Genomic DNA, 27467 nt, shown 5'->3' with positions numbered 1-27467 from the left:
TCAGCGCTAACAGTTAGTAGAGAAACCTGTGTTAGTCATCCAACAAAGAGTAACAAATTCTGTAGAGTAGGCTTTCATCTAATTCCTCAGATTCACTCAAAGCCAAATAATAACATCAATCTTCACAAAAAAGACCTACTTTCAAAGTTAGACATTCCAGGATCCAGGAGCAAGTATATCCTCCTTAAACAAAACAAAACAAAACAAAAAACTTCAAAGCCATTCTGTAAGCTGTAGTAAGGTGTTTTATTTAAACCACAATCTGAGTATTGGAGAAAGGACAATTAACAAGTAACACTACTTCTAACCACAGCTACTACCTCACAGTATATTACCGAACATGAGGCATGCCCTAGACACTGAAAAAGCATAAAAACAAGCACATTGTTTTTTGTTTTTTTTTCAATATAAATCTAGTCATGCAGTTTACTTGTTGTTATTATGCACAGCATGTCCATGACAACTGCAAGATCTTCTCTATGCTACTCATGTTACAGACACCTCAGTCAAGACCATTTTCCCCACACACAGAATATTTTTTCAGGAATCAATGCAAAGCCATATCTTCATCTTTACGATCCTGTAAAAACAGTTTTGTACATTTTCTTTTTATTGTCTTTGATTTCCTTCACACGGAAGTGGCAACAAGACTTTAAAATCTTGAACTTACATCCCTTTGTGAAGGTAGCAGATGCTGCATTTTGCTTTAAGAGGGAGGCAAGGAATTACAGCTTATAATTGGACTACACTGTCCAATTCTAGCTGAAGCAATAAGCATGCTTATTTCTTGAGATAACTGTGCTTTTAGGAACCCCAATAAAGCCAGAAAAGCACACTGCATTTTCACAGTTGAAAAGCTTCCTACATGGTCTTTTTTATTTATTATTTATTTTTTAAAGAGACCAGTTTATTATGCTCCATAAATGATCCAATTTCTAGTACTGTGCCTTTTTGTGTCAATTGACATAGTAGTTCATTGAAGTAGCTAGGTTTATTTTCCCTCTCTCAGGAAGCACAGAGAGGTGGAGAGAAGCAGATAGGGAAAGGGAGAAAAAAAAAAAAAATCTTAAATCAACCTTTCATCACACAATAGTAATTAGAGCACTTAAGCATTATTTGCTGGAGGCTGAACAAGAAATAATCAAATTATCTCCAGAACTTTAAACAAGTGCTTTCAGTCACTGTGATTGGTATATACAGCTACGTATAATAGTAATGATTAATGATTAATTAATGATTAATGATAGATGATTACAGAAAGTATTATTTTAACAGAACAGATTTGCTATTTAACACAAAAGCATTCGCTCAGTGTATCCTACTTCTATTTTGTTCATTTATGTTCATCTTAAGCATCAAAAGTAGATGAAGTATGATTTTTACATTAAGTTTTCCCACTGCACTCTTTTACACATGAAAAATAATTGCTACTGAAGCTTTAGAGTCAAATTACAGTCATTAGCGAGTCAAACCAAAGTAGAATTTTAGTCCCACCATCCAGTTCCTTCAAAGTCAAAATCATCACTATTTTCTCCTTTTTTTGTCCTCCTTTATTTTCCAGAAGATCAGTTCCATACATGCAATTGCATCTTCAGTTGAATTATGGCCATTAACTAAGGGAGAATAAAAAATATTAGAAGTGTCAGATTACACATTTCTTTATAAAATAATGGTAGGAATAATGGTAGGCTTGTTTATTAAGAAGCTGAACAACTGTGAATAACGTTGAAAGAGTACCTAGCATCCAGACTGTTTTTGGTGCAAGTTCTTGCTAAACTCAAGATAACTGTGTCTAGATAACTGTGTCTAGAAGCTCAATATTGTCTGGTAGTATTCCATTTCCTGCCACATCCTCTAGTCCTCTAGCTTCAATATGCGATTGAGTCTGGGTTAGTAAACCAGAGCATCCAACATAACTGTCTTTGGAAAGTCAGCCTCTCCAAATCTTGTGCAAAATCAGAAGTTGAAAGAGCAACTGAAGACAAACTGATTTACAACTAGGTGGTAATTTTCTCTTCAGAGATAAAGATCTGCTGAAAGAACCCACAATATCTGAACTAAATGGTGTTAAAGGAATTAAATTATATATTGATATACGTTTTAAGAACATGTTTATTCAAAGTCAACAATTTAAAATAACAAGTCTACATATATTTTATACCATTCCTGTAACTACATTAGTACAGCAACAAGGTTTCAATGCATTCTGGCTGCAAAGTGGTGATAGCCACACAAATAAACTATCCGCACAATGTTCATTAATTGTCACTTTATGTAGGCACCAGAATACCCTTCCTAACATTAAGTCAATATAAAAGAAAACATTGGCCATCAGGATAACAGTATGTAATTATGTATGTTATTAAGTATGCAAGTTCTGAGTACTCCGTACTAAAAGTCAAAGCTGCATGTTGAAGAAATTAGACTCTAGCAAGTCTAGGATAGGTATAGTATAGGCTATAGTATAGTATTCAGCCATCTCCATACATAGAAATTAGTTTCAAATTGAGAGATTTGAATTTGTGTACCTCATTTACCTCATTAAATCCTAAACAGGCTAAACAAAGGCAAATTAGTCCTGGAGAAGAGAAGGCCCTGGGGAGACTGTATAGCATCCTTCTGGTACCTGAAGGGGGCCTACAAAAAAGTTGGGGAAGAACTCTGTCAGGGTGACAGGCCAAGGGGTAACAGCTTTAAACTAAAAAAAGGTACATTTATACTAGATATAAGGAAGAAATTCTTCACCATAGGGGTGGTGAGGCACTGGAACAGGTTGTCTAGGGAAGCTGTGGGTGCCCTATTCCTGGAAGTGTTCAAGGCCAGGCTGGATGGGGCTTTGAGCAACCTGGTCTAGAGGGAAGTATTCTTGCCTATGGCAGGGGGGTTGGTCTAGGTGACCTTTAAGGTCCCTTCCAACCCAAACCATTTTATGATTCTGTGATTCCAAGAGTGGAAGTTTTAATAAAGGTACAGAAGATGTAATTTAAACAGGTTTGGGATATGGGCTGGTGATTCAGAAACCCAAAGAGTCGAGGAAAAAAACCCTGACATCATAGAGTTAGCTTTTTAATTTGAAGGTGGTAAAAAATCCTATCCCCTTTCTGTTTTGAGCTAATGGCTCAATAAGCAAACAGTATGGCTTCTTTGCGTTATAGCACTGCATTAATGCACTGATTCCACATGCTTCAGGCAGGGGAGAACAACAAACAATACAATACATTGACAGTAAGGACAAAATAATTCTTAGATTTAATTACAGTGTTCCATTTTCCAAAGAAGCAGAGGATTTAAGTGCTATCATAACAAAAGATGACTTAATAGAGGTACCACTTTCTAGCTTTCTCTTGTAAAACTTAAATGCCAGAGATTTTAGATCATTTTCCATATAGCAGCCTAGACTCAAAAGGAAAGATCTTCAGACTGGTAGTTGCAATTCAGATATATATTGGCATACAGCAGTGAAGTATTTCCTTGGATGTGTACGTGGCTATGCTTCCTTCCCAACAAAAACATAATTTAAACAGTTGTGACAGACAAGCTGGTGAAAGCACTCACGTAACACACCAATGTCACTGCAAATACAAGAAATATCTCTGCAAAAGATTCTATACTTGTACAGCTTCTATAAAAACTGGACATATTAAAAAAGCCATAGAAGCAAACTGAGGAGTCATAATCCTGTGACCTTTCCAGACCCTCTATTATCTTTTGCCAGAGAAAGTTGCATCTGCTTCACACCCCAGACTTACTATTCCACTTTTCAGATGCTATTTTAACTACTCAAGGAAGTGTAGCCTGCACGAGACAGTTTTTTGTTTTGTTTTGTTTTCAAGCAGTCTAGCAAAACTCAGTTATTAAAGCCATAGTTTTCCAGCCAAATCAAGTATTTGGTATTTTGTAAGACAAGCTACCTCAGCAATGGCAGCTCTTCTAACAATCCTTGGGATAACAACAACAACAAAAAAAATAATTCAAATTTCAATTTAGTTATTTTCATCTTGTAAGAGACGGATCAGCAGAAAAAAAAAAAAAAAAAAAAAAAAAAAAAAAAAAAAAATCAACCAACCAAACAACCAAACAAACAAAAACAGCATAAACACAAGGAGGGGAAGTTATGTGTCAGGATTATTTTTTCTAGAAATGGCAGCTGTTCAGCTCTATAGGTTACATTTCAAATTTAGCTCACTGGTGATCAAAGAATGATTAAACCCAGACTCCAACAGAGCAGTCTGGAAAATGGCAGTTTTTACTATTTGAGATAGCCATCTAAAATTCTGTACAAATAACTTTGACATTCCTTTCATTCTCACCAGAGCGTTGTGCATAAGACTGTTAGTGCAAAGTAAGTCAGAAGATGTTACAAGCTTTCAGTTGCAAAACCCAGCTCCTCCACTGTCTTAGTTTTGCTCACTGCTACTATTTATCTATTCCCTGGGAAAGAAGACACATTAGCAGAATAGAACTTCATCAGTGAAGCCTCCTGGAGAACAATTAAGAGCAAACAGGCAACTGCCCGTTCATTAGAAGAAACTGAATTTGAGTATGTAAGATCAGACTCAAAACAATTGTACATGGTCAATGCAATATATATCTGTCAAATGTACCATTTCCTAAGTATTATACACACGGCATAGAATAGGCTTATTCATTTGTCTTTTACAGCCTAGAAGTTTACTCTAATATTAGTACTGAAAAGCACAGTATTTGAATTGAAGAGTTCTTCTATCAGCTTGATTTAGCAACTGAATCTGTAATAGAAGTTAGCCTCTTCACACTTCAGGATTTTTTTCCAATGTCCCTTCTACAAGACAAAGCAACTGTAACACTTCTATGTGATGATCACTTTGACAAGTCAATCACCTTATACATCCTCTGCATTTACTGGAACTAATGTACCCAAGACAAAGCTTTAAATTACAGCAAGTGTATTACTTTATCTTACAATTTCCTGGGTTATTCCTGTCTACCAATTCATGACACAACATACTGATTGCTTAGTAAAAACCCATGCTCTTACCATCACCCTGATGAATTCTCATGAGGTAGTCAGCCATCAGACTCCGAAGTGCTCTTTTGTTAGGTGGACCTAACCGATGAGGAAATAATATTGATGTGTCCACTACTGTGTCATGTATCAGCTGGAAAAAAGCAAAGGCCACATCAATGATGACATATCCAGTTACAGTCTGGCACCTCCTTTTACTTATTAAAGAAATAATATGAAGGATCAAAATCATTTACTTTCTGAATAATACATCCAAGCTAATCCTTGAACTCTTAATACTATCTCATCTGTCCTATGTTGCTCTAATCACCGTAGAACAGCAAGCTGTGGTGCAAGAACTGTGTAAAAATAGTGTTGTACAGTGATTGCTGTACGTTTGTGCATTGACATTTGTTAGTTGTGTATATATGAGGGTGGCATCCTTGCCTATGGCATAAGTGCTGGAACTAGATAATCTTTAATGTCCATTCCAACACAAGGCATTCCATGATTCTGTGGTTTCACTTGCATGAAATTCTATTAACACTAAATTTTAATTCCTTCACTAGTAATAATGATAGAATCACAGAAAAGTTGAGGTTGTTAAGGTTCTCTGGGGATCATCTCATACAGTCTGTCTAAGCAGGGTCACCTAGAACAGCTTACCCAGAACTATGTCCAGGCAGCTTCCTCCACAGAGGAGGACTTCACAGCCTATATGGGCATGCCAGTGTTTGGTCACCCACATAGTAAAGAAGTTTTGCTTGATGTTCAGAACGCCTAGGGCATCCCTTGTGTTCCCATCCCAGTTTGTGCCCATTGCTTCTTACGCTGTCACTGGGCACTACTAGAAAAAGCCTGTCTGTCTTCTTGAAATCTTCCCTTCTATTAGTTAGAGACATTGGTAAGATTCCCCATAAGCCTTTTCTTCTCTAGGCTGAGAAAAGTTTGCAGATGGTTGTGTTCTTCATGGAATATTGCTACCTTTGATATATAATAGCATAATCCATGTATTTCTGGCAGCTACTGGTGATTACTTGACAGGCAGCATTGTTGTTTCCAGAGATCCTAAGAGCAATACACTGGTATTATTTGAGTGTGCCTCCTACAGTTTTGCAGTCACAAGTTCAGCAATATCAGAAAGCAATAAATTTCAGGTTTCTATCAACCCAATAATAAGGATATCATTCTTCTACAGTGATGTATGGTTACCTAGTTAGAAACACAAAACAGCAGAGTAGAAAGCCCAAGTCTCAGAAAGTTTACCATGCCACATCTTAATGTTTCTTCCTTCTATGAAAGTAATTTTATCTTCAGTACAATTGTCATATACAATCAAGTATATTTCATTTTCATGTATTAGTCTGCTGAAACACAAAATTCTTTTTGAAAGTAATTATAACACAACAACATGACAAGTACTCAACTCCTAAAATCTGCTTCAAACAGCTTATTTTACCTTGAGAACGAAGAAATTATTTTCTAAGCTATGTCCAATCAAAATTGTATCTGCACTGAACAAGTTCAGCAGTACTGCCTGTACGTCCCGAAGAGTTGTTTTCGTATTCTTCAAGTTATCTTCTGTTACTCCTGAGAAACTAAGGACAGGTTTAGAACATCATTAACAGAGACATTAAGAAATATTTCCCGAACACCTAAAGTAAACCCTAGTTGACAAGGCATTTTTTCCATTCTACTCCTTTTCACTTAGACTGTATGAGGTAATTTAATATCATGTAGCTTTGTTCAACTTCACTGTATCACTACAAGCAACTGAGCCTATGTTTTAGGTACAGACTGAAAACAAGTCTCTGAGCAAACTGTTATTGCTGCCAAGGAAGCAGGCACACATTATGCTGGTTCTCCTTTATTTTTTATATATATATTTTTTACAGGCAGACTCAAAACTTGTTTCTTCTCAGAGCAGTTGCAGGACTTCAAGGAACTAACAGGAGTCTAAAACTTATTTTTTTCCTGATCTCAAAAATAAGACCCAGTAGAAGGACAGAATACAAGTGGGCTAAATACAGCCAAATCTTATTAAACTGTACAGTTGTGGTTTAACCCAGCTGGCAGCTAAGCACCACACAGCCATTCACTCACCCTCCCCACTCCCTCTCTGGGATGGGGGAAAGAAACAGGAAAGTGAAGCCTGTGGGTTGAGATAAAGACAGTTTATTAGGACAGGAAAATAATAATAATAATATTGATAATAGTACTACTACTAGTATTGTGTACAAAGAAGTAATGTACGATGCAATTACTCACCACCTGCTGACCAACGCCCAGCCTATCCCCGAGCAGCCAGCCCCACCACCCCAGCTAGCCACCCCTATATATGACCCCATATGGTATGGAATACTCCTTTGGTCAGTTTGGGTCAGCTGTTCTGGGTCTGTCCCCTCCCAGGTCCCGATGCACCCCCAGCCTGCCCGCTGGACAGAGAGAGGAGCTGAAGTCATTGGCTTAGTGTACGCACTGCTCTGCAACAATTAAAACATCAGTATGTCATCAACACTCTTCTCATCTTAATCCAAAGTATAGCACCCTACCAGCTACTAGGAGGAAAATTAACTCTATCCTAGCTAAAACCAGGACAACATTCTTACAGGTTTATTAGATGACTTATGACTATACTGCTTTTCAGTGAGACATTTACAGATGAAATTTGAAAAATTGAAATTGCTTTAATTCTTAGGGAATGCAGCAAGTCCTGTAAGGTTAAACCTATTGTGTTGTTGTGTTGTGTTTTGTTGTTGTTGTTGTTTTTTGTTTTTTTGAAGGAAGGTGGGGAGTCTTCAGTGTAAAAACAAACAAATTGTTCAAAGAGAAACGTCTTTCTTAATTAAGTCTGCAAGAATGAAAGCCTCATTCCTGACTGAAAGTCTTCAAGTTGTGTAACTAGTAATAGGCATTTAATAGATGCAGGTTTCTGCTTACATCTGAAGTTCACATCTGCCAATTTAGGGAGCCTAATCCTCAAGTAGTATAGACAGAATAGCATACCTTGTATTGTAGTCTATAACTTCATTATGGGGTTTAACAAACGTATCATAGACAACCTGTAGCTTATCATCAACCACTGTGACTCTAGTAAGTTCCAGGCCTTGGCTTGTATAACACTGAAGAAAAAAATAAATTTAATGAGCATTTATTCAACACCAGTGTTTCTTTATAGTACATGGCTATACAAAACGTAGAACCAGCTACAGCATCAAGAAATCCAAACAGCTTTGCTCGCTGCGTATTTAACACAGAAGGTCCATTCACTTACAGTAACCAGCCAGAGTTCTGCAGGCCTCTCAGAGCTATGAGGGCCAAACTACTACACCCAGGAAATTGCCTCGTAAGTAGCAGTATACTTTTAACTGAACCAAATTTTTAGGTTGTTCATACCATGTCACAGTCCAGGGCATATATACCATGTTTTTTATCAGAAGGCGGTGATTTAATTAATGTCTTCACAAAGCCATCCAATGTCTCCTTTCTCCCATCATGAACGTGAAGCTGCAAAATTTCCATTAGTGTTTACATGCAGGCTTGCTAAACTTATCTTAAACAAATTGCCAATCTGTTTCTCTAATAGATTAAGGAGCACATATATTTCCTGTCAGTAGGTGCCAACAAATTTATTAAGCCTTAGGCAAGGAAACCCAAAAATCTTATACCAGGTAGCTTGCAAAAAGACACACCCAGCTTCAAGTCAACAGGATGCTAAGGAAATCTGAGATACTGCATTAAAGAACATTAATCCTACCTTTGCAATCTGGCACCCAGGAGACCCAACTATTCCTTCACAACAGCTATAGTGTTTTTCCAAGCCACCAGCAACTGCCAAAAAGAGAAGTTGAAAGTGAAGCAGTTTTGCAGCAAATGGCACTGGCAAGGAAAAAAAAAATCAGCACCTTTACTCCTTTTCCACTTTCTCTTGAGACTGCACTATGGAAAGAGGTAAGCCTGAGTACTGCTCGGTACCATCAAGACGGTGCTATGTCACTTGTACCTCAATAAAAGGTTGTAAATCAAAGAAAATGCTAACAAATGGGAGAAAGTTGTAATATTCCCTGTGAGGTTCTCACTGTGGGAAGCATTTAGTATAGCTTTGAGTTCTTAAGGAGTCTTAGCAGAGATGACAAGGTTCATTTAGAAGTCAATACTGGGCCACACAAGGAGTATTTTTCTCCTTTCTTCACATGGGGTTTTATCAACATCAACTTTCCTGAACTTATGGCATATACAGAGAAAACAAGCTCCAGTAACTAGACACGTTACTTAGAGAACAGCAGAATGTACCTCATCTGTGGTACTTGTGCAAAAGAGTTTACTCTGATTTTATTCAGTTTTGAGATGAGACGTCATGACTTGTAACAGCTTCCACAAAGACTGAATACCAAAGAGTACTTACCTCTTTGTTCCAATAGCCTACCAGAATGGTAGTTGCATTCTTTAAGTCTATGTTTTCCTGAACTAACAGTAAATACTTCACCACACCTACAGCATGTTCTTCGGAACTCTAAAAAAAAAAAAAAAAAAAAAAAAAAAAAAGGTATTTCCTCACCAGCTTGTCAGCAAGTTGAAAAAAGATGAAAAATACTGCATTGAAGTACGAAAGTTACATGAACAGTAACTGCAAGACCAGCAAATCAATACATAAGCAGAGTCTCCCAAGACTTGCCATGAGTTTAAGATAAATAAAGCTCCTCTCTAGCACTTTCAGTGTCAGGTTTACGTGCAAGATCAGCTGCTGTGCTGATCACAGTTTAGTTATAAAAGCTTGTGAAGTTATTTGAGGTTCAGGAACTAAGCATGAAACTACTTTGTATTTTGTACACATGCATATTTTAGTTTCCTGTGTAACAATGACTCAAAGTCATTTTTTTTATACTTACTATCTGAAACAACTTTTTTTCTAACTCCACGAAATATAGCACTACCATTTTTTTCAGGATTTGGTCGAGGGAAGTTATTTTCAATCAACTGTTGCTCAGTTAAAAGGTAATCTTTTAAAAGTTCATACAGAACATCACCTGTGAGTTCTGAAAAAAAAAAAAAAAAAAGGCAAAAAAAAAAAAAAACAAACACACCAACACCCTAAAATAAATAAACCAACCGAGAGTTTAAACAATAATAGACCAAATATAAGCAGCACTTGAATATCCCAGCACTTCCAAAATAAATTAAAACTGAAATTGGAAGATGTGCACCTTGCTTTACATGCAAAAATTATATGCTTATCCATCAAAGCAATTGGAAGCTATCAGAGGTGAAGAATTGCTTAAAACAAAGGCACAAAACAATAGAGATGGTAAATTACTAGATATCCCAGAAAGGCTAGGCAAGCAACACCGAAGAATGTGCTCTTTTCAAACAGAAGTTCAGTATTTTTCCCCAAAGAATGAACCTTAAAAACAAACAGCAAATTGCATCGGAACCCTTGTAGTAGTTAACAGATAAAACTCAACCAAAAAAAAACCAACATTTTCACACTTCCAACATTCTCATTTTGAAATAAGCCCATTTACATGCTAAAGTGCACAACCAACATCTCCATTTTCCTTTCTTTACCTTTCTCATTGTCTGCCTTTACAGATCCAGCACCACTGGGAGTCTTGTTGTCACTAGATTGCCCTGAATTCAGGAAAGGATATTTTTAGCATTAATTCTGAATTTCAGATTTCCTGTTAAGGTGCTATGCATGTATTTATAAATGAAAATATCAATTTTTATTTTCGTGATATACTTCTACAAAGGAAGAAGAAAATAATCAGAAATCTCTACAGTAAAGAGAAACTAAATTATCCTTATAATCCCTCTCCCATCCTAAATTCTATACATGGAACCCATTTAATAATCTTAACTGAAAGCAAAACTACCATGATCTCTCAGTTTTTTCACTGTCTTTACAGCAAAATTCAAGTACATGTTTTTACTGCCACAACGATCATAAATAGATTGCTCTTCTATCCGGGCCTGTATAAAAAAGAAAGACTGAGTGTTAGTGGGGTACTTTATGTGGTCGGTGTTTATTTTTTGTTTGGCTGTGGTTCCCCCACCACCACCCCAAACACAGGAAGAACTGCCATTTAGAATCTGAGATTCTGAACCTACATTTAGAGACACACATTCAAATAGTGTCCTAAATCTGAAGTACAAAAAAAAAAAACAAAAACAAACAAGAAAAAAAACACAGAAATGCATATGTAAAAAAAAAAAAAAAAAAAAATCCCTTCTAATACTAACATACATAATTTTAAAAGATAATTAGCAGTGCTAAGAAAAATGGTTTTGCTGGTGGAAAACTGTAAGTGATTGATAACATGAGGAAAGTGTAAGATCCAGTACATTTTAACTTTTGCTTCCTGAAAAGGCTGAAATATTAGTCCTAAACACAAACAAACAAAACATGTTGTGCAATTTAAAACCTACTGACTTAAGAGGAAGAATTGTAAAGACCTGTAAAACATTACAAACCTTGCCACCAGCTTCTTCCACCGTGCTACAAATTTTGAGGTAATGTTCAAAAAAAAGTTTGAAATATCGCTGCCTTATCTCCCGTGGTACTTTAGATGCTGATTCAGGAATGAAAGGTTTTTTCTTAACGTAACCCTAAAGAAAGAAAACAAAACAAAACAAAACAAACAAACAAAAAAAAAAACCACAGTAATCTGATCAATATTAACAGTCCAAAGAACTAAAACCAGGCATGCTTTTGCCCATCCTTAGACAAAATCATACATTACTGAAAAGTCATTACAAAAACTTACACAACAGTTACACAAGGAACCAGAAACAGCCATCAGAAATACTAGCTAGAGATTTTTCCTGCTTGAACTAAGCAAAGTACTTTTTGACTCAAAGTAAGTTGTGTGAGACATTAAAACTACTTTTCAACTTCATTTTTGTTAGAAAAAGTTCAGTCTTTCAGAGAGCACTGGCAGTTCAGCAACAATTTAACAGTCAGGGTTTCCATCTGGTGTTCATTGCAGGTAGTATTTCATTCATAGCATAAACTAAGGACAAAATGAACTAGACTGAAAAAGTTTGTTTTGATGGAATTTATAAACTTTCATAGCCAATGTAACACTAAGGTCTTGCTAACCCTGAAATGCTTATTTTACAACAAAACACAGAAGTTAAAATCATCACATTTAAAAATTCAACAGTAAGTTAGATTAACTCTGGCACTGTTGCAGCTGAAAAGGTCCAGACACTTAAAAAAGATACATGGTGCGTATCAAGCAAGCAGTAGTATTTCTGTACCTCCCTTTTGTAATCTAGGAAAGCTCACTTTAGAGTGGCATTTATATTTGTATACTGCTACCAAGAAAAGTAGTAGTTTTGGCATATGAGTAGCAAAGGCAACACGTATTATTGTAACAAGCTAGTTTTACCTTTCCTGAGCCATGGAGTAAGCTATTCAGGAAACAAGAATTTAGATATTAGAGATATAAAGCATGAAGTAATCCATACTTAATATACTAGAAAAACATCAATAACCAAACTGACTAAAGACATAACATTTGTTTGTTATAGAGCTGAGTGGTGCAGTTGATACCAAAGAAGGAAGAGATGCCATTCAAAGTGACCTGGACAGGCTGGAGAAGTGGGCTGATGCGAACCACGTATGATTCAACATGTCCAAGTGCAAGGTGCTGCACCTGGGTTAAGGCAATCCCCCAATGGCAGGGGGTTGGAACTAGATGATCTTTAAGATCTCCTCCAACCCAAGCCATTATATGATTTGACATTTTTGATAAGAAAATGAAGCACCGACCTTGTAATTAATTTTCCCTCAGAAAATCTTCAGTGACATCTGCCTTAAAGAAATTTCAAGATTAGAGTCTGAAGTTCTGAGTAGAGCAGGGACATCTCTAGATCAGGCTGCCCAAAGCTCCATCCAGACTGGCCTTGAACATGTCCAGGGATGGGGCATCCACAGCTCCTCTGGGCAACCTGTTTCACCACCCTCTGAGTGAAGAATTTCTTCCTAATTCTAATCTAAACCCACCCTCTTTCAGTTTAAAACTATTTCCCTTTGTCCTAAAACTACCTGTCCTTGTAAACAGTTTCTCTCCATTCTTCTCATAAGCCCCCTTAAAGAATTGAAAGGCCACAATGCAGTCTCCACAAAGCCTTCTCCAGGTGACTTAGCAATTTATACAACGAATTGCTTACATCTGTACAGTGCAAGCTAGTACAAACATGAAAACAAAAACACAGTTTGTATAGCAACTTGATTTAGCCATGGAGAAAAGCAGCACTTTTATTAGCTGCCATTACTATGATCAGTATTTCTTTAGTAATTCTAAGTAAGCACTAAAAGACTACAGGAGTTGCACATTGTCTCCAATCTCAAGAGAATTTAAAGAATTTTCACCTTTGGAAAACCACAGGATTTAGTACACCCTCACTGCAAGGAATTCACCTTGCTGACCATGTCATTTCCCTGTTTTCTTGTGGATGTGCTGACTGGTCTGAAGCAGTTTGAATATGGGTACAATTTCTTTTGGAGAAGTTGCTGCAAGCAAAAATTATTGCTTTTTTCAGAGATTCCTGGGAGAAGGGGTACTGACAGCATGTGAAAGCACTATATTTAACAACTGAGACATGCTGCATAATGCAATATTAGGAGAGTCTTGTGTGATTTCTCACACATTATCATATTAAGTATATATATATATATATATATATAAAATCGTTCTTTGTTAAGAAAAATACATCATAGGAAATAAACAGCAGCTACAAAGACAAACAGGTACAAATTTAACTCAAGTTCTACCAGCATGCATCACATCGAACATTACCGCAGAACATTCCACAAGCGTATACATGTAATCTTGATTTTAAATATGATTTAATGCATTCAATGATCAGTTGTGTTTGTTTTTTTTTAAAAAGCTTAATTGGTATATCATGTTATTGGGTTTACATTCTAACATAGTGTCTGAAATTGCAGTTTTTCTACCTCTGTTCCCTTTTATATACCAAAGCTCTGTAACTCTACGGTACCTCAAATAGCATGAGAGCGGTCTTTTCAATTGAACGAACAGACAGTTTGCATGGCATTGCTTTTTCAGCATTTCCTTTACTTGGTTTATGCAGTTGACCACTGACGGTTTCAACAGGCTGAACTTCAAGCAAATCTGAAGAAGCTGAAACACAGAGAAAATACAGATTGAATCTGAACTGTAATGTAATTTAAATAACAGTTACCATTAATCTGCCATACTGTTATTTCACTGCTCCTTTAACATAAAGCAGGGTAAAAATAACCTAAACAACAGAAGCGAACTTGGAGCTTCAGGAAACACATTAAGACCTCACTTCTGCCAACAAGTTTTATCCAAAGCATCCTCCAGTATTTTTGAAGACCTTAGATAGAAACAACCATACAAGTCAAGTTAAAAAGCAATTTAGAAGTTGTAGTGATAGTGATTTTTAAACACATAATTATCTGCCTTCCCTGTCCTCTCTCCCTCCTCAACCCGCAAAAAAAATGGTAACAAGTTAAAAAAAATAAAAATCAGGGAAGCCATCATTCTAACCTAATTTTCCAATGCAATTAATAAGTGTTTCAGAAACAAATTATTTCAGAACCCTAACAGTTGAAATCAGTACCGAAATCAAACTTGGTACATTTTCATTCTTTTAACTCATGTATCGATACAAGGAAACAAATGTTTTTTCAGGATTTTGGTCAAAACTGTAAATGTTGAAAGACTTTTCTGTTACCACTTCAGCTCAGTTGAAGTACTTTAAAGGACTTCAAATAACTTTGTAGTTGGACAGGGCATCTATTTCCCAAGCTAAGTGTCCACCATCAGTCAGTTGACAATCACCACAAAGCGAACATACTCCAAGACAGCTAGCAAGCAAAATGAAATTTAGTTCGTCAAACCTAAAGACCAAGTTTTCATACCAGTTGATCTCTTACTTTGGATTTGAATAGCTGACTGTTTAGACATAGACTTCTCCTGTCCAGAATCAGTAGCAATAGAAGCTATTAATTCCCTTGCTTTCAACTGTGCTGTCTGGATTCTTGGATTCTTCGGACCCTGCTGCACAGGAGATCTTTTGAAAGGCTCCATTTCATTTTTGTTACATACCTGTTATGTATACACACAGAAAGAGATGGGTTAGCAGTCAAGCAGTTCCAAACCACAGCAAGACGGTGTTAACTTTTAACACTGAATTTTGCTATCAGATTCAGAGCTCTCTCTACTTGTTGCCCCAGAATAAAAAGGCCAATCTGGAAGAGGACTGAGGGGCAAGAGCTTAAAGAATTATACCTGCTGCTATTAACATTGCCACTTAAAGCATTTTAAGAGCAGAGAAAGTATAAATCACTTCTGGTTTCCCACTGCTGTATCTATAATCTCAGACCAAGCCTCCTTAACAAAGTGATTTTTCAAGGCTCTTTTCATTAGCCTCAGCGGCCCTCGGCAGCAACTTACTTCACCTGCATCAGGAACTAACTCCAGGTTCTAGGTGATCACATATCTGCTTCCATTTTTAGAAGGAGAGACGATGAAGCATTTGTTCTATTTTGGTTTAAAATACTTTTAAAATTACAAGATTCAGCCAACCCGAAGTCAAAATGAGTCTACTCAGATTAAGTGAAGCTATGTTAAACTTCACTTTATTACAAGATTAAAACTCACATCAAATTTTGGGATGTCTGTAATTCTTCTCTTTTGTCCAGCAACATTAACTTCGGTTTCTAATAAACTGGCATCCACATTTTTTTCATGAGTCTATTAAAAATAAGAACAGGCTACTTAGACCAACTTCCAGACTTCATTAATACCCTCATGACCCACTCACTCCAATGTTTCAGGATATTAAGCCAAAACAAGTCACCAGGAAAGTACAATTCCACCAGTACTAAACAGGTACTCTACATTCAGCACAGCTCAGCCACAGTGCTTCAAAGCAGGGTAGTGGTACTCAAAGTTCCCACATTCATTTATAAGATGAGCAGGAGACTACTGAACATACAATTGCTTCTAAAACTTTGCTTAGAACAGTAAAATGAAGTCTACTACAAGGAAGTGAGCCACTGGGGTGATTTTTTTCTTTTGGAAACATATAGATCACCCAGTGTCAAACAAGACTAGAGTCGTAAGTGTTCCTCATTAGTTCATCTACTAGCATGGAAGGCTCAACTATTTAACCTTTATTAACACATAAAAGAGCATTTGAACTTGACTATACAGATAACATTCCTCCTCCATATGCTCAGGAAAAAAGAAAAAAAAAAAAAGAAGCAAGAACTTAAAGAGAAGCATAATACCTGCTTATCACTGTCTTTCTTTTGTGCCTCTTTTTCAAACTCCTCAAAAATCCTCCGACACTCCTCTATAGGATCATCTGATTCTGAGATCTCTGTGTCCTCCCCACTGGATTCCATGTCTTCAGCAGATGAACTCAGAATTTTTTCACCTTCTTTCTTGTTTCTGCACACAGGTTGAACAGAACTGCTTTGATCAATGTTTTTGGTCTGTAAAATTGTACCAGAGCAAGCCTCCTTGTCCACATTTAAGAAATCAGTTGGATACGAGTATGTATCCTTTGGGCTTTTCCCCAATTTTTTATCAGTGCTGCAACTTTTCTTTGTATCTAGTATTATTTGCTTTCCAGGTCTTTTTATTGTACTTTCATTTCCAGAGGAGTGACTAGTACACAAGACAGACTTTGTTACTCCTCCACTGCCCACACCCTTTTCACTACCAGTATATTTCTGAACAAATTCTTTGACCAATATATTGCTTTCTGCTTTCTCTTGCTTCAGAATCTTCTTCTGCACATCTGCCTCAGCAGAAGCAGATTTATGTTTCTGTGAGTTACAAGCATGCCTCTCTCTCTGTTCAGAAATCTTCTGTGTTTCAGTGTTTACATCAGGCAAATAAATTTTGTTTGCTTTCAGAAAAACACTCCCTGCTTTTTCATTTAAACATTTGCCACTCTTCTCCAAATCAGCTCTTTTTTCTGATTTTCCTGGTGTATACCCAGGACCATCTGCTATGATACTACCATGCAATTCTTCTGCATGTATTACATCATCCAGTTCTTCTTCTCTATTCAAGTTTTTATAGTTCCTATTTTTTCTTGGTCTTTTATTAACAAGTGCTGGCTCATCAATGACAAGATCACATTCATCATCAGATTCTTCAGGTTCCACTGGGGAATAGCTTCTTGACCTCTTTCTGAATTTCCTCCTAAATGGAGATGCTTCTGAATTCGCCTCTTGATATTCACATGGAAATAGTTCTGTTGGCTTAGACAACTGCTGCTTAGCATTTTCATCTTCTGTTGTTATGGAAGAGATAGACAGCCCTGAAAATAATTTCATAAATATTATTTTCTATTTTTCCCAATTAAAGGAAGAGATGTTATTTTTGTACCAGAAAACCAAAATCATATGATAAAAGTGCTAGAAAAAAGCACTACAATGGCCCCCTTACAAGAAAGTATCTTAAGATTATTTTCAAGGGTTATAGGATTCTTAATCATTTAACCTGGAAGACTGTATTGAGAAAGTTCTTTCAGTTCTTCAGTTTCAATCTTGAATTTATCTCCTTCTATTTCAGCCCTTTTAAGTTTTTGCAAATCACCAGCCCATGTCAAGGAAAGAAATGATAGCACATTAAGTCGCAAACCATCTACTTCTTTTTTCTCAGCTAAAATACGTAATCTGCTTTATTGATTATGAACAAATCTCATTGTCCCAAATGTCCCCAGTAACATTTCAAGACAGACATATTTACAGTCACGCACAAACTTTAAGTGGCCTTGAAAGCTGAATTTTCCAACTGGACATGTGAGAAACTAACCTCCATCTTTTCAGCTTTTACAGACTAGAGACTGAGTTATGGTAAGCTAATATTTTCTCAAGGCACTGTCTCTATCCTCTCCTGCATCTTCTCACTGATTACAGTCTAGTGGTTATTTCCCAAAGTTTCACTGGCTGACAGGGTCTCAGAGAATTGCTAGTATCAATCTAGTGTTTTTAACAATAGCATGTAATAGAATTGTACTTTTAAAACCATATGTAACCACTTTTTTTCAAAAACAATTCTACCCGTAATTACAGAACATTTCAGGGACCTACTAAAAAGTTGCATTTTGCTGGTGAACAGCATTCTTTCCAGGCTACTCAGAAATCCATAGCTTTGGCATTAACATAACAACATGCAAGCACAGGGAGGTACCACAAAACCTCAGCACCCATTTGCTGTGGTTTAACCCATCTCACTCCCCCAGTAGGACAGGGAACAGAATTGGACGAGCAAAACCAAGAAAACCCATGGACTGGAATAACGACTGTTTCCTAGGAAAAGCAAAAACTAAACATACAAGCAAAGCAAAATAAAGAATGTGTACTCTGCTTCCCATTGGCCAGCAGGTGCTTAACCATTTCCAGGGATGCAGGGCTTCATCACACCTGATGAACCACACAACTAGTACCTGGGAAGACAAACACTGTAACTCCAAACACAGCCCCCTTCCTTCTTTTCCCCCCCAGATTTCATTGCTGAGCACAACATCACAGGGCAAATTACTCTACACCCCCAGCCTGCTCACAGGTGGGGCAGAGCGAGAAACAGAAAAGGCCTTGATGCTGTGCAAACACAGCTCAGCAACGACTAAAACACTGACGTGTTATCTAGGTTGTTTTGGCCCAAAATCCAAAACATAGCCCCATGCAAACTGCTATGAAGACAATTAACTCCATTCCTGCCCAAACCAGTACTACTACGTACCTCAAAGAAATCGTCTGAGCCACTTTGAGGTGGCAATTGTTCTTAACAGAAATACAAATAGCCTAACATTAGTAACATTTCTATGACTTTTATAGAAGACATCCTTTAAACTTTACAGTAATCCATGCTATAGGGTTATTCTTTGAGTAAAATGAGAATCAGCAAGCCTTCAGGGTTCAAGCTGGCTAGAGACTGCAGAAGCCATTTAATGAAGCACTCTGGCCACTAAAAAGGAGATGCCAACAGATTCAGCCTTCAGCAAGTCACATCCCGCTGCACAGGTGGAAGTCAGGAAGGGAAGGACTCCATGCCACAGGTTGTTTTAACCCTGACTCCCACTGCCCATTGCAACCATCATATTATCCAAGTCCTTCTACTAGGCTGCAGGTCTTTATGCTCAAGTGCAGCAAACTTGGAGAAAGAAATAAAACATCTAGTACATGCTACCCTTTATTGGTAAGTGTGAAAACCCAGGCACTGACTGTGAAAAGGAAGCTCCTGATGCACAGAAAGACACTACATGCCCAGTGAAAACCTGTACTGTAACAGGGGTGTGGGCACTCTTAGCATCAAGCCAGAAACTCAGTCACATCTACTTAAAATCCACAGATATAACAGATGATAAATACTTTGATAATTACTGATTTGTTAAGCAGCTGTAACAGGTACACTATCAGTGCAGTCCACAGCAAATGATGTCGAAGAGACCCAGCAACGTTCAAAATAACCTGAGAAACACTTGTTTTTAGTAATACACTTTCTAAGTCCAGTTCAGAAGCATATTTTTTCCCATTAATAAGGGCTGTTATCGTCACTAAGCTTTGTAATTTGTAACAGGAGATCATTTTAGCACCCTCCCCCTTGCACCTCACCCATTCAGCTTTATTACTCTACTACCTCTCCAAATGACATCTACCCCACAGAAACACCTGATGGAAGAAGCACAGGTTTCCCTGCCCCTGTTCCCCGCGGCATCCTCACCCTCCGAGGGTCCCCCGACGGCAGACGGATGCCTCTCGGCCGCTGGTTGCCGCCACGACTCGTGCAGGTACTGGCAGTGCGGGCGCCGGCAGCTGCCGTCCTCCGCCTGGTGGAACGGGCAGGGTAAGCCGGAGAAGTAGCCGGCGGGGCGAAACATGACAGCCGTCGGGGGGCGAGGGGCGACCCGGCACCGCGTCGCCACAGCCCGTCCCTACCGCCTGCAGAATGGGGAGGAGGGGATGGGAGAAGCGGGCGGGGCTGCCGCGGAGGGGAGGTGGCAGACGGCTTGCCCTGAGAGGTGAGCGAGGTGAGGAGACCTTCGCCACAGAGCCCTCAGGGTCTTTGAGAGCTTTATGCTGAGGGATTTCAGTGAAAGTCTCTCGCTGCCAGCATGTGGTGGCTCGTCCAGCCTGCCCGTGGTCTTCTACAAGGGTATCTCCAGCCTGGCTCCCAGCTATGCCATTTGGAGCACACCGGTCCTCTTGCTGGCACAGGTGGTTGTTGGCTACCTGTTTTACTCATGAGTGTCTTAAAGCCACTCTCCTTCCAACACTTGCTCTTTTCTAGCTGGCTTTATGGTTGCGTTGTTGAAGCATTTCCATGATGTATGGTGGTCTCTGCTGCCATGCCATGAACCTTTTTCTTGTTTTTGTCATATACTATCATACAATCCTTAACATTGGAAAAGACCTCCAAGATCATCTGGTCCAACCATCACCCTACCACCAATGTGACACACTAAACCATGTCCCTAAGCACCACATCCAACCTTTTCTAAAACAAGAATAAGGGACCAGCATTGCTCTCAATATTCGCGGCGTGAATTAACTGGGAATTTGTAGAATATATGTATATAACATAGAATATATTTGTAGAAATTTGTTTCCTTTATAGCATCTTTATATGTTGTTCTGCACTCTTTTCCTATTATTTCTTGTAGGTTATGTCATCTATATTGTCAACACACACATAGTGGGGTGAGCTTCAATACCATCCTTAAGGCAACACTTTAATTTCAGGTGATCAAACACAGTTTCAAAACACCAAAAACATGAAAGTAATAACTATAAAAAGAGTGAAAAAAACTAACTGAAAATGGGCTGCTAATGTTAACTGTCTCCTGATGACCTGTCTCCTGATGTCTCCTGACATGGCAGGAAAAAGGAAATCTGCTATATTGGATGCCAAAGACAATAACAACTAGATATATTTCAAAATTCCATTTGCTACTTTTCACTCAGAAAATATTTGTTTAGAAAATAATTACTGTTCAGAGATCTCACCACAAGATTTCTACTCAGTGTGAGCCACGTATGTTGGATTGGTTGGATTCCTTTCTGAAAGTCATTGTGACAGTGTTTCAGCTCTTCCTTTTCAACTTGAATGTGGAGCTTGCCAGAGTTGTACCCCCTGGTGCTTTATTCTGAAGTAGTTAATGCTTGCCTGCAAACATTTGTGTTCAGAACTGAAATTTATATCCTGCTCCTGTCAAAGCATAAAGCTTATTCTATTCTGTCATGAGACTTCAAGCTACCTATTTAGTGAATCACAAGCACTATTTCATAAAATCATAGAATCATTAAGGTTTGAAAAGACCTCCAAGATCATCTGGTCCAACCACCCTCCTACCATCAATATCACTCACTAAACCATGTCCCTAAGCACCATGTCCAGCCTTTCCTCAAACACCCCCACGGATGGTGATGCCACCACCTCCCTGGGCAACCCGTTCCAGTGCCTGACTGGATTTCTCTCTGGAAAGAAATGTCTCCTAATTTCCAACCTCAACTTCCCCTTGATTTCTCAAAACATAGTTGCACATAAGCCAGCAAATGAGTTTGAGAGCTTATTGGTCATGGTAACTTTATATTTTATTAGATATATTTGTTTTCATTTTTCACTAAGATTATATCATTTCACTAAGATTATTACTTTTCATTTTAGTCCTCTGATGAAGGACTATCATTGTGATTTGGTTCATCAGAAACTGATGGCATATCAACTACTGAACTCATGAGGGGTACAGTTTCTGAGACTGAGCCTGTCTTGTGTGAGTCACTCTGCATATCTAATGCTTTTATCCCACCCCGTGCCTCCGAAGCTGGTTTCTGTTGTTCACGTGAGCATCTGAACATACGACAAAAATTCCTACAACACAGAACAAAAAAAAAACGTTATTCTGATTAGAGGAATTCAGCAGAAACTTAACAGATACCACTGAAGATGGCAACAAATTACTGAACTTCAATTTTTTCAAGATTTGAACTGACAAAGAGGAGCATTTCATCTTATAATGAAATACTTAGTACACAGACTCCTGGAAATAACATAATTTATATTTTTTTAATAATTTCTACTTTTACTTTTCATTTGCCTGTGCAGCCTTTCCCAGCTTTCTTCACATTTTTGCATATTTTGTAATCCGATGTTTGCAGTAGAACTTAATTTCGTTATCCAAAAGCATACAGTCCTGTCAATGGCTGTTATTTATAAGGGGAGGTCTTCTACCAACCAACACACAATCTAGTAATTGATAGAATATTGTAGGACCATATTGCAGTTTCTGCCTCTGGTTCACTGAGAGTTCAGAGGTGCTGTAAACGGATCTAAATATCAGACACGGTACATGACTGGAAAACTTACCCCTTTGGAATTCTGTGCTTGATAAAAATCACACAAAAGAGTATAATAAATATTATGTAGATGACAAGAGCTGTAGATGATGCAATAAGCATTGCTTGCACTTTAAAGTCTTCCTGGCTGGTTTGTTCGGTTGCATTCCTTTGGAGCAAATCAGCGTTCTCTGACACTACAACAGTAAAGGACATCACACCACTAGCATTTGAAATGGTAGTGCACTGTGCAATTGGACATATGTAGAAACAGATTATACATATGCATTTTGCAAATAAATGTGTGCGCGTCCTAGTAAAATGACTACCTCTACCAAAACACAGATCCATGTTTAGTTGTCAATGACTTGGCCCAAAGTACGCCTCTTCCAAATTTTCTAGACATGACTTTTATCCACCATCACGGGAAATTCTGACAGAAGTTTAGCAGCTCCATCAACTGTAGTATTTTGAGTTACTAGCTGTGGTTTGTATTTTGAGTTTCATTAAAACTCGTTTTTTCATCTATGAGGAGACAGGCGTGCCTGAAGTTATCTGCAGAACCATAGATTCTGCATATTTCTAGTTTTCTGTGTCCAAAAGGTATCAAGACTGCTGCTCCATATTGTTAGTTGGCATTTCTTGGAGAACCACATCACTTCAATGGTATCTGAGGTAATCCATTTCACCAGAAACAGGTTTTGATTGGTACATACCATCAGAAGGTAAAGTAAATTGTCTGGTCATCCTTGCTGAGGTTAGGAGTGGTACAAAGATGAGCAACGTGCCCCTCATAGCAGAAACAGTGCTGCTTTCCCAGGGGTTCTTATGGTTCCTGTGGCTGCTGTCCCCAGCCACCTCCCGGACTGTGATGTCACCATTGTCCCCAGAGCCTGGCCTGACAGGGGATCCACAGGGGACATGGCGGGGAAGATGTCACGTCCTGGAGACATCACACTTGTTCCTCCCTCTGGCACACTCACGTGCAGAGGGCCCTGTGGACGTGCGAGGATGGAAATCTCCGCTCTAACTCCTCGCTGAGGTTGGACGTTGTGCTTAGGGTCATGGTTTCGTGGGTGATATTGGTGGTAGGGGAGCAGTTGGACCAGATGATCTTGGAGGTCTTTTCCAACCTTAATAATTATAGGATGTTATAACTGATACAAATGCATGTTTACAATTATAACATCTTTGTCCATACTCAATGAAGACTCTGTTGCTTCAAAACGCAGTGTTCTTTGTTTAGATAGAACAGAGCGCAGTCTTCGAGTAGTATTTGTTGTGACTAATTATAAACAGATTAAAAACCTAGGAAAGGTCTTGATCCACCAATATCTGTCAAACTTGGTATGTGACTGTCACTGTGCCAGAATCTTTTAAAGAAATGGTAGGGCATGAGAAGCTAACTCCTGTGAACTAAAAGAATCTAACTTATGTGAACTAAACAACGTAAAAATGACGAAAAAGCCCATTCAAAACACAAAACCCTGTGTTCTTTGCCTGGCTTCGGTGCTTTATCACGTGAGCGAAGTCCCCGCCGTGTAGCAGAAGTCTAGCAGAACTGTAGTTCACACAAGCACAGAGCCGGCCTCAAAAGCAGAAGTGACAAAGCTCCCTCTGCTGACTACAAAAAGAAAAGTCATTCTGTTTTTACAATGGTAAATGAAAAAATAAGTGCTGCGGGGAAAGGGTCTTGCAGAAGAATGTGGAGGAAAAAGCAAAGGCTGAAAACATCATTACACTATCAATGTAAGAAAGAGTTTTAAAGTTGATGGAATACTTCAAAGACTGGAAGGAACAGCATTTGTGGTGTGGCACATACAGGTCCCAGTCCGTAGCTTTGGCAGTTCACAGCTGGATAAAGTGAACTGTGATCTTAGAGCGCCATCGCCCTGCCTAGAAACACTCCTTTCCGAGGGAAACAGTCACTAATTTTTAAAATTTGCAATTTGACGTAAGCATGTGAGCCTTTTTTTGGTGAAAGACCTTAGGGAGAAGAGCTTTGATTTCTGGAGACACAGAGAAGTCCAAGTGTTCTCCCAGCTAGACTGTATTCAGGTGATAAATCACCCAATACAGATGAGAGGAGTAACACGGAGGAGACTGTTAAATTCCCTGCACAGTCATAACCAACAGCCCACAAACCTGTTTGCAAGAATTTTGAGTTAAACAGAATGGCAGACATTGAACTGAGCATAGCACAGTTACAGGAAAAAGTTAGAATTCATATCCAAAGCAGCCTACATGTGATTAACTGACAAGTCAATGTCAAGAGCTACCAGGAAATTTGTGCTGCAAGACAAAAGCAAATGTTATTTAGAGCTCAGAGCAACAAAATGAGGCAAAACACAGCCATCCAGCTCTGATGCCTTGCTGGTTGGGCCAGTGTTGCCTTCACTCACAGGAGGTGTGTGCTGGTGGAGGACCTCTGTTCCAAGTAAGGAGCTGAAGGAGAAGGTCAGCAGGCTCTGCAGTTCCAGATCCAATGAGAAAGAGCTTGACAGGACCATCTCCAAACAAAATCTGAGCTGCCAGCTGTCCCAGAGGAGTTAGTGCTCATCAGGCTGGGAAATGGTGGCTCCTTCAATGCTGAAGGCTGAGAGCTGGTGACGTCTTGCACCAGGAGGCTCATTCCTGCGCCACCTGTAGAGCTGCAGCTACAGATCATGTTCAGTGTCCTGGCAGCAGTGGAGGGTCTAGGAGCTGTGTCCAACAAAGTCATCAAGCCCACAGTGCCGGAGCCTTGCAGCAGCACCAGGAAGACATGGAAGGTGATTCTAGTAGGGAGCTCCTGCTGCAGGGACAAGTATCCCACCCAGTGACGTGACCTGCTGTGGAGGTAGGCTGCTCCTTGCTAGGACTTGGACATTGCGGAGGGATTGCTGCTGCTTGTCTAGCACTGGGACCAGCAGCCTCCCTCTTGTCCCAAGGGATGCTGCCAGGGTGACATGGAGCATACTGTCTTCTGCAAATTCATGGTAAAATATCTGGACAAGCATCTCTGTGAGGGATAATCTGCAGCCAAAAGCAAGGGCTCAGGTGAGGATCTCAGTGAATTACCATTTTTATTCATGATTGCAATAGTGGGCATCCTGCAAGCAGCAATGCACAGAAGTACAGCGTAGCCCTATATTCCCTACTGTCTGATGCTTGCTTCCTCCTGTTTCCTCACTGGCTGAGTACTACAGGTTCACAACCTGCCTGACACTTGTTACTATGCCCTGTATGTAAAGTTTTTTGTTTGTTTGTTTGTTTGTTGTTTGTTTGTTTGTTTGTTTGTTTTGTTTTGTTTTGTTTTTAAATTGGAGGGGCCCATGATTTCATAGCTTCTTGTTCTTGCTGACTCCATCACTGTTTGTTTTGTTTTTCTTAGCCATCCTCCTTATTTCAGGACAGTGGGACCTTCCCCTGCCCCCTTATCTGCTTAACACACCCTGCATCATTATGCCTCCACAATCACCTTTAAAAATGCAGGGTTAGTGGAATTTTCCACTCCAAAAAAACACAACTTTAATTCTTACATCTTCACTCATGTTTAAATTTCTGTTGTGCTGGAGTACAAGCATAGGCAATGTTCTGGATCGTCTGACATACCATTGTACTTCTGCACGCAGCATGTACTGCTTACTGCAGTAGTGCAGCTGGAGTACTGAGGCCAGCCAAGCCAACATGCTGGGTGATCGATGAATGGCAGCCTGGGCCCCACGCCGTGAATTCTGAGGTACCTTTCATTTTCTTGCAGAAGGGACAGGTGTCAAAAGTAGAAGTCACATGGTGTATGTCTCTGCTAGAGGTAGCAGAGAAGATTTAGATTATCCCTTACATAGCAATGTCCAAAAATATTTTCAAAACCGACATTAGCTCATATATATAGCCTAAGCCATCTTCTAGCATCAACCACAGGATATTGAAGTTAAATCCAAGTGTATGTTATGTATGCATCTTGCTTCCTTATGGAGAAGGAGACACATGCATAACTGTATTACACATATAATGTAAAACATGTTTAATTTCAGCGTGTTCGTTCTTGGCTCTCCTGCAATTGGTTAGCAACAACCTAATTGTCTTATTCCGTACTTTTCTCACTTAACCGTAGATCACAGATTCTCTTCTATTTTCACCTTTCAGGAAATAATTATACTGCCTGTCATTTAAATGAATAAGCACTGCTACAAGATCAAAGTTAATGACCTCTAGCTTCTTCAATTTATGTCATGGCCTTTGAAAATGCATTACTTCCTACACATAAAAACATGTTCTATTTAGGGCCAGCTCTTTGTCTCTTTACCCTCCTTGAGTGCTCCAGAAGGGGCCAGATGAATGTTCATTACAGCTAGTGGACACCTCCTGCTCCTGGAGGGTGTTCTTGGCCCAAATTAGATCATTTTCTATGATTTCCTCACCTGATCTTTCCCATAACAAGTGCCAGAGGAGGTTCTAACAAAAACAAATGAATCAAAACCCCAGAACAAAATATAATGTGAGGAGTTTCATACTAACTGCTTAGAAAACTCTATTTCATTTTGCTCATCAATCAGATAATTAGATTTCTAGTTAAAATCTGCCAACAGAATTCTGTTGTATTTGACTTTGAAAGACATACAATTTTTCATCTCAAAACTGAAAAGCAAACTAGTGATTGCATAGCAGCCTCAAGCACTGGCAGCTCCAGTGCCATTTCCAGCATGCCGATACCTTGCCAAAGGTTTACTCTGAGCAGGGTTTTAGGAATTTGCTCTTATGAACAGGGGTTTGACAACTAAGAAAAAGGCTTGATAACTTTAATCTGCTGAAAAAAAACTTGATTTCAATATTTCCTCATCTTTTTCCACATCACCCTAGGCTCAGAGCAGGAGGTAACACTTTCCAGTTGCTTCACAAGGAGAAGATAAATCTCCCACTTCATGATCCTTCTTTCTTTCATTGGATGAAGCATAAATCTTTCTCCCTCACTCATGCACAGTGCTGGTTGCGCTGCTCTATGCCTCTCTCATTTCTTTTAACAAAAACAGAAGCTTTTTCAGTCTTCTAATGGTGGTGCACAACAAACCCTGTCTGGATCTGATGCAAGCCTCAGGGAACAGCCAACCTGCTGGAAAACTTGAGCGTTTTGAGTGAATGCACCAG

At 38.9% G+C, this 27467-nt stretch overlaps 1 protein-coding gene across 8 annotated transcripts; it reads right to left on the bottom strand.

The window, feature by feature from the left end:
• Nucleotides 1-222: 222 nt before the first annotated feature.
• LOC137848283 (RNA exonuclease 1 homolog) lies at nucleotides 223-27467 on the bottom strand. 8 transcript variants are annotated; one of them, XM_068667303.1, is made up of 16 exons: nucleotides 19729-27463; nucleotides 16278-17320; nucleotides 15646-15738; nucleotides 14919-15090; nucleotides 13994-14136; nucleotides 11456-11590; nucleotides 10858-10954; nucleotides 10550-10612; nucleotides 9874-10020; nucleotides 9390-9497; nucleotides 8742-8815; nucleotides 8381-8491; nucleotides 7991-8106; nucleotides 6444-6582; nucleotides 5018-5138; nucleotides 223-1613 (listed from the first exon to the last, which is right to left on the bottom strand). In XM_068667303.1, exons 1-16 carry the CDS (start codon nucleotides 19883-19885, stop codon nucleotides 1525-1527), a joined length of 2808 nt encoding a protein of 935 aa, XP_068523404.1. In that variant the 5' UTR covers nucleotides 19886-27463; the 3' UTR covers nucleotides 223-1524. The 8 variants fall into 8 exon arrangements, 7 of the variants coding, with proteins under 7 accessions (XP_068523404.1, XP_068523405.1, XP_068523406.1 ...); XR_011091251.1 differs by lacking the exon at nucleotides 223-1613 and adding an exon at nucleotides 7088-7136 and having other exon boundaries at nucleotides 19729-27467; XM_068667304.1 differs by lacking the exon at nucleotides 15646-15738 and having other exon boundaries at nucleotides 19729-27465.

This window comes from Anas acuta, chromosome Z (assembly GCF_963932015.1).
Source record: "Anas acuta chromosome Z, bAnaAcu1.1, whole genome shotgun sequence".
NCBI classification, from domain to species: Eukaryota; Metazoa; Chordata; class Aves; order Anseriformes; family Anatidae; genus Anas; species Anas acuta.
Note: the sequence above shows the minus strand (reverse complement) of the source record. Positions and strands in the feature narration are given on the sequence as shown.

Coding starts and splice junctions, on each gene's coding strand:
- LOC137848283 (XM_068667303.1), bottom strand. CDS start 19,885: ATGTTTCGCCCCGCCGGCTACTTCTCCGGCTTACCCTGCCCGTTCCAC. Junction 10,955..11,455: donor TGGAAGAAGCTGGTGGCAAG/GTTTGTAATGTT, acceptor TTTTTTATACAG/GCCCGGATAGAAGAGCAATC. Junction 5,139..6,443: donor ATAATTTCTTCGTTCTCAAG/GTAAAATAAGCT, acceptor GCTTTTTTCCAG/CTGATACATGACACAGTAGT.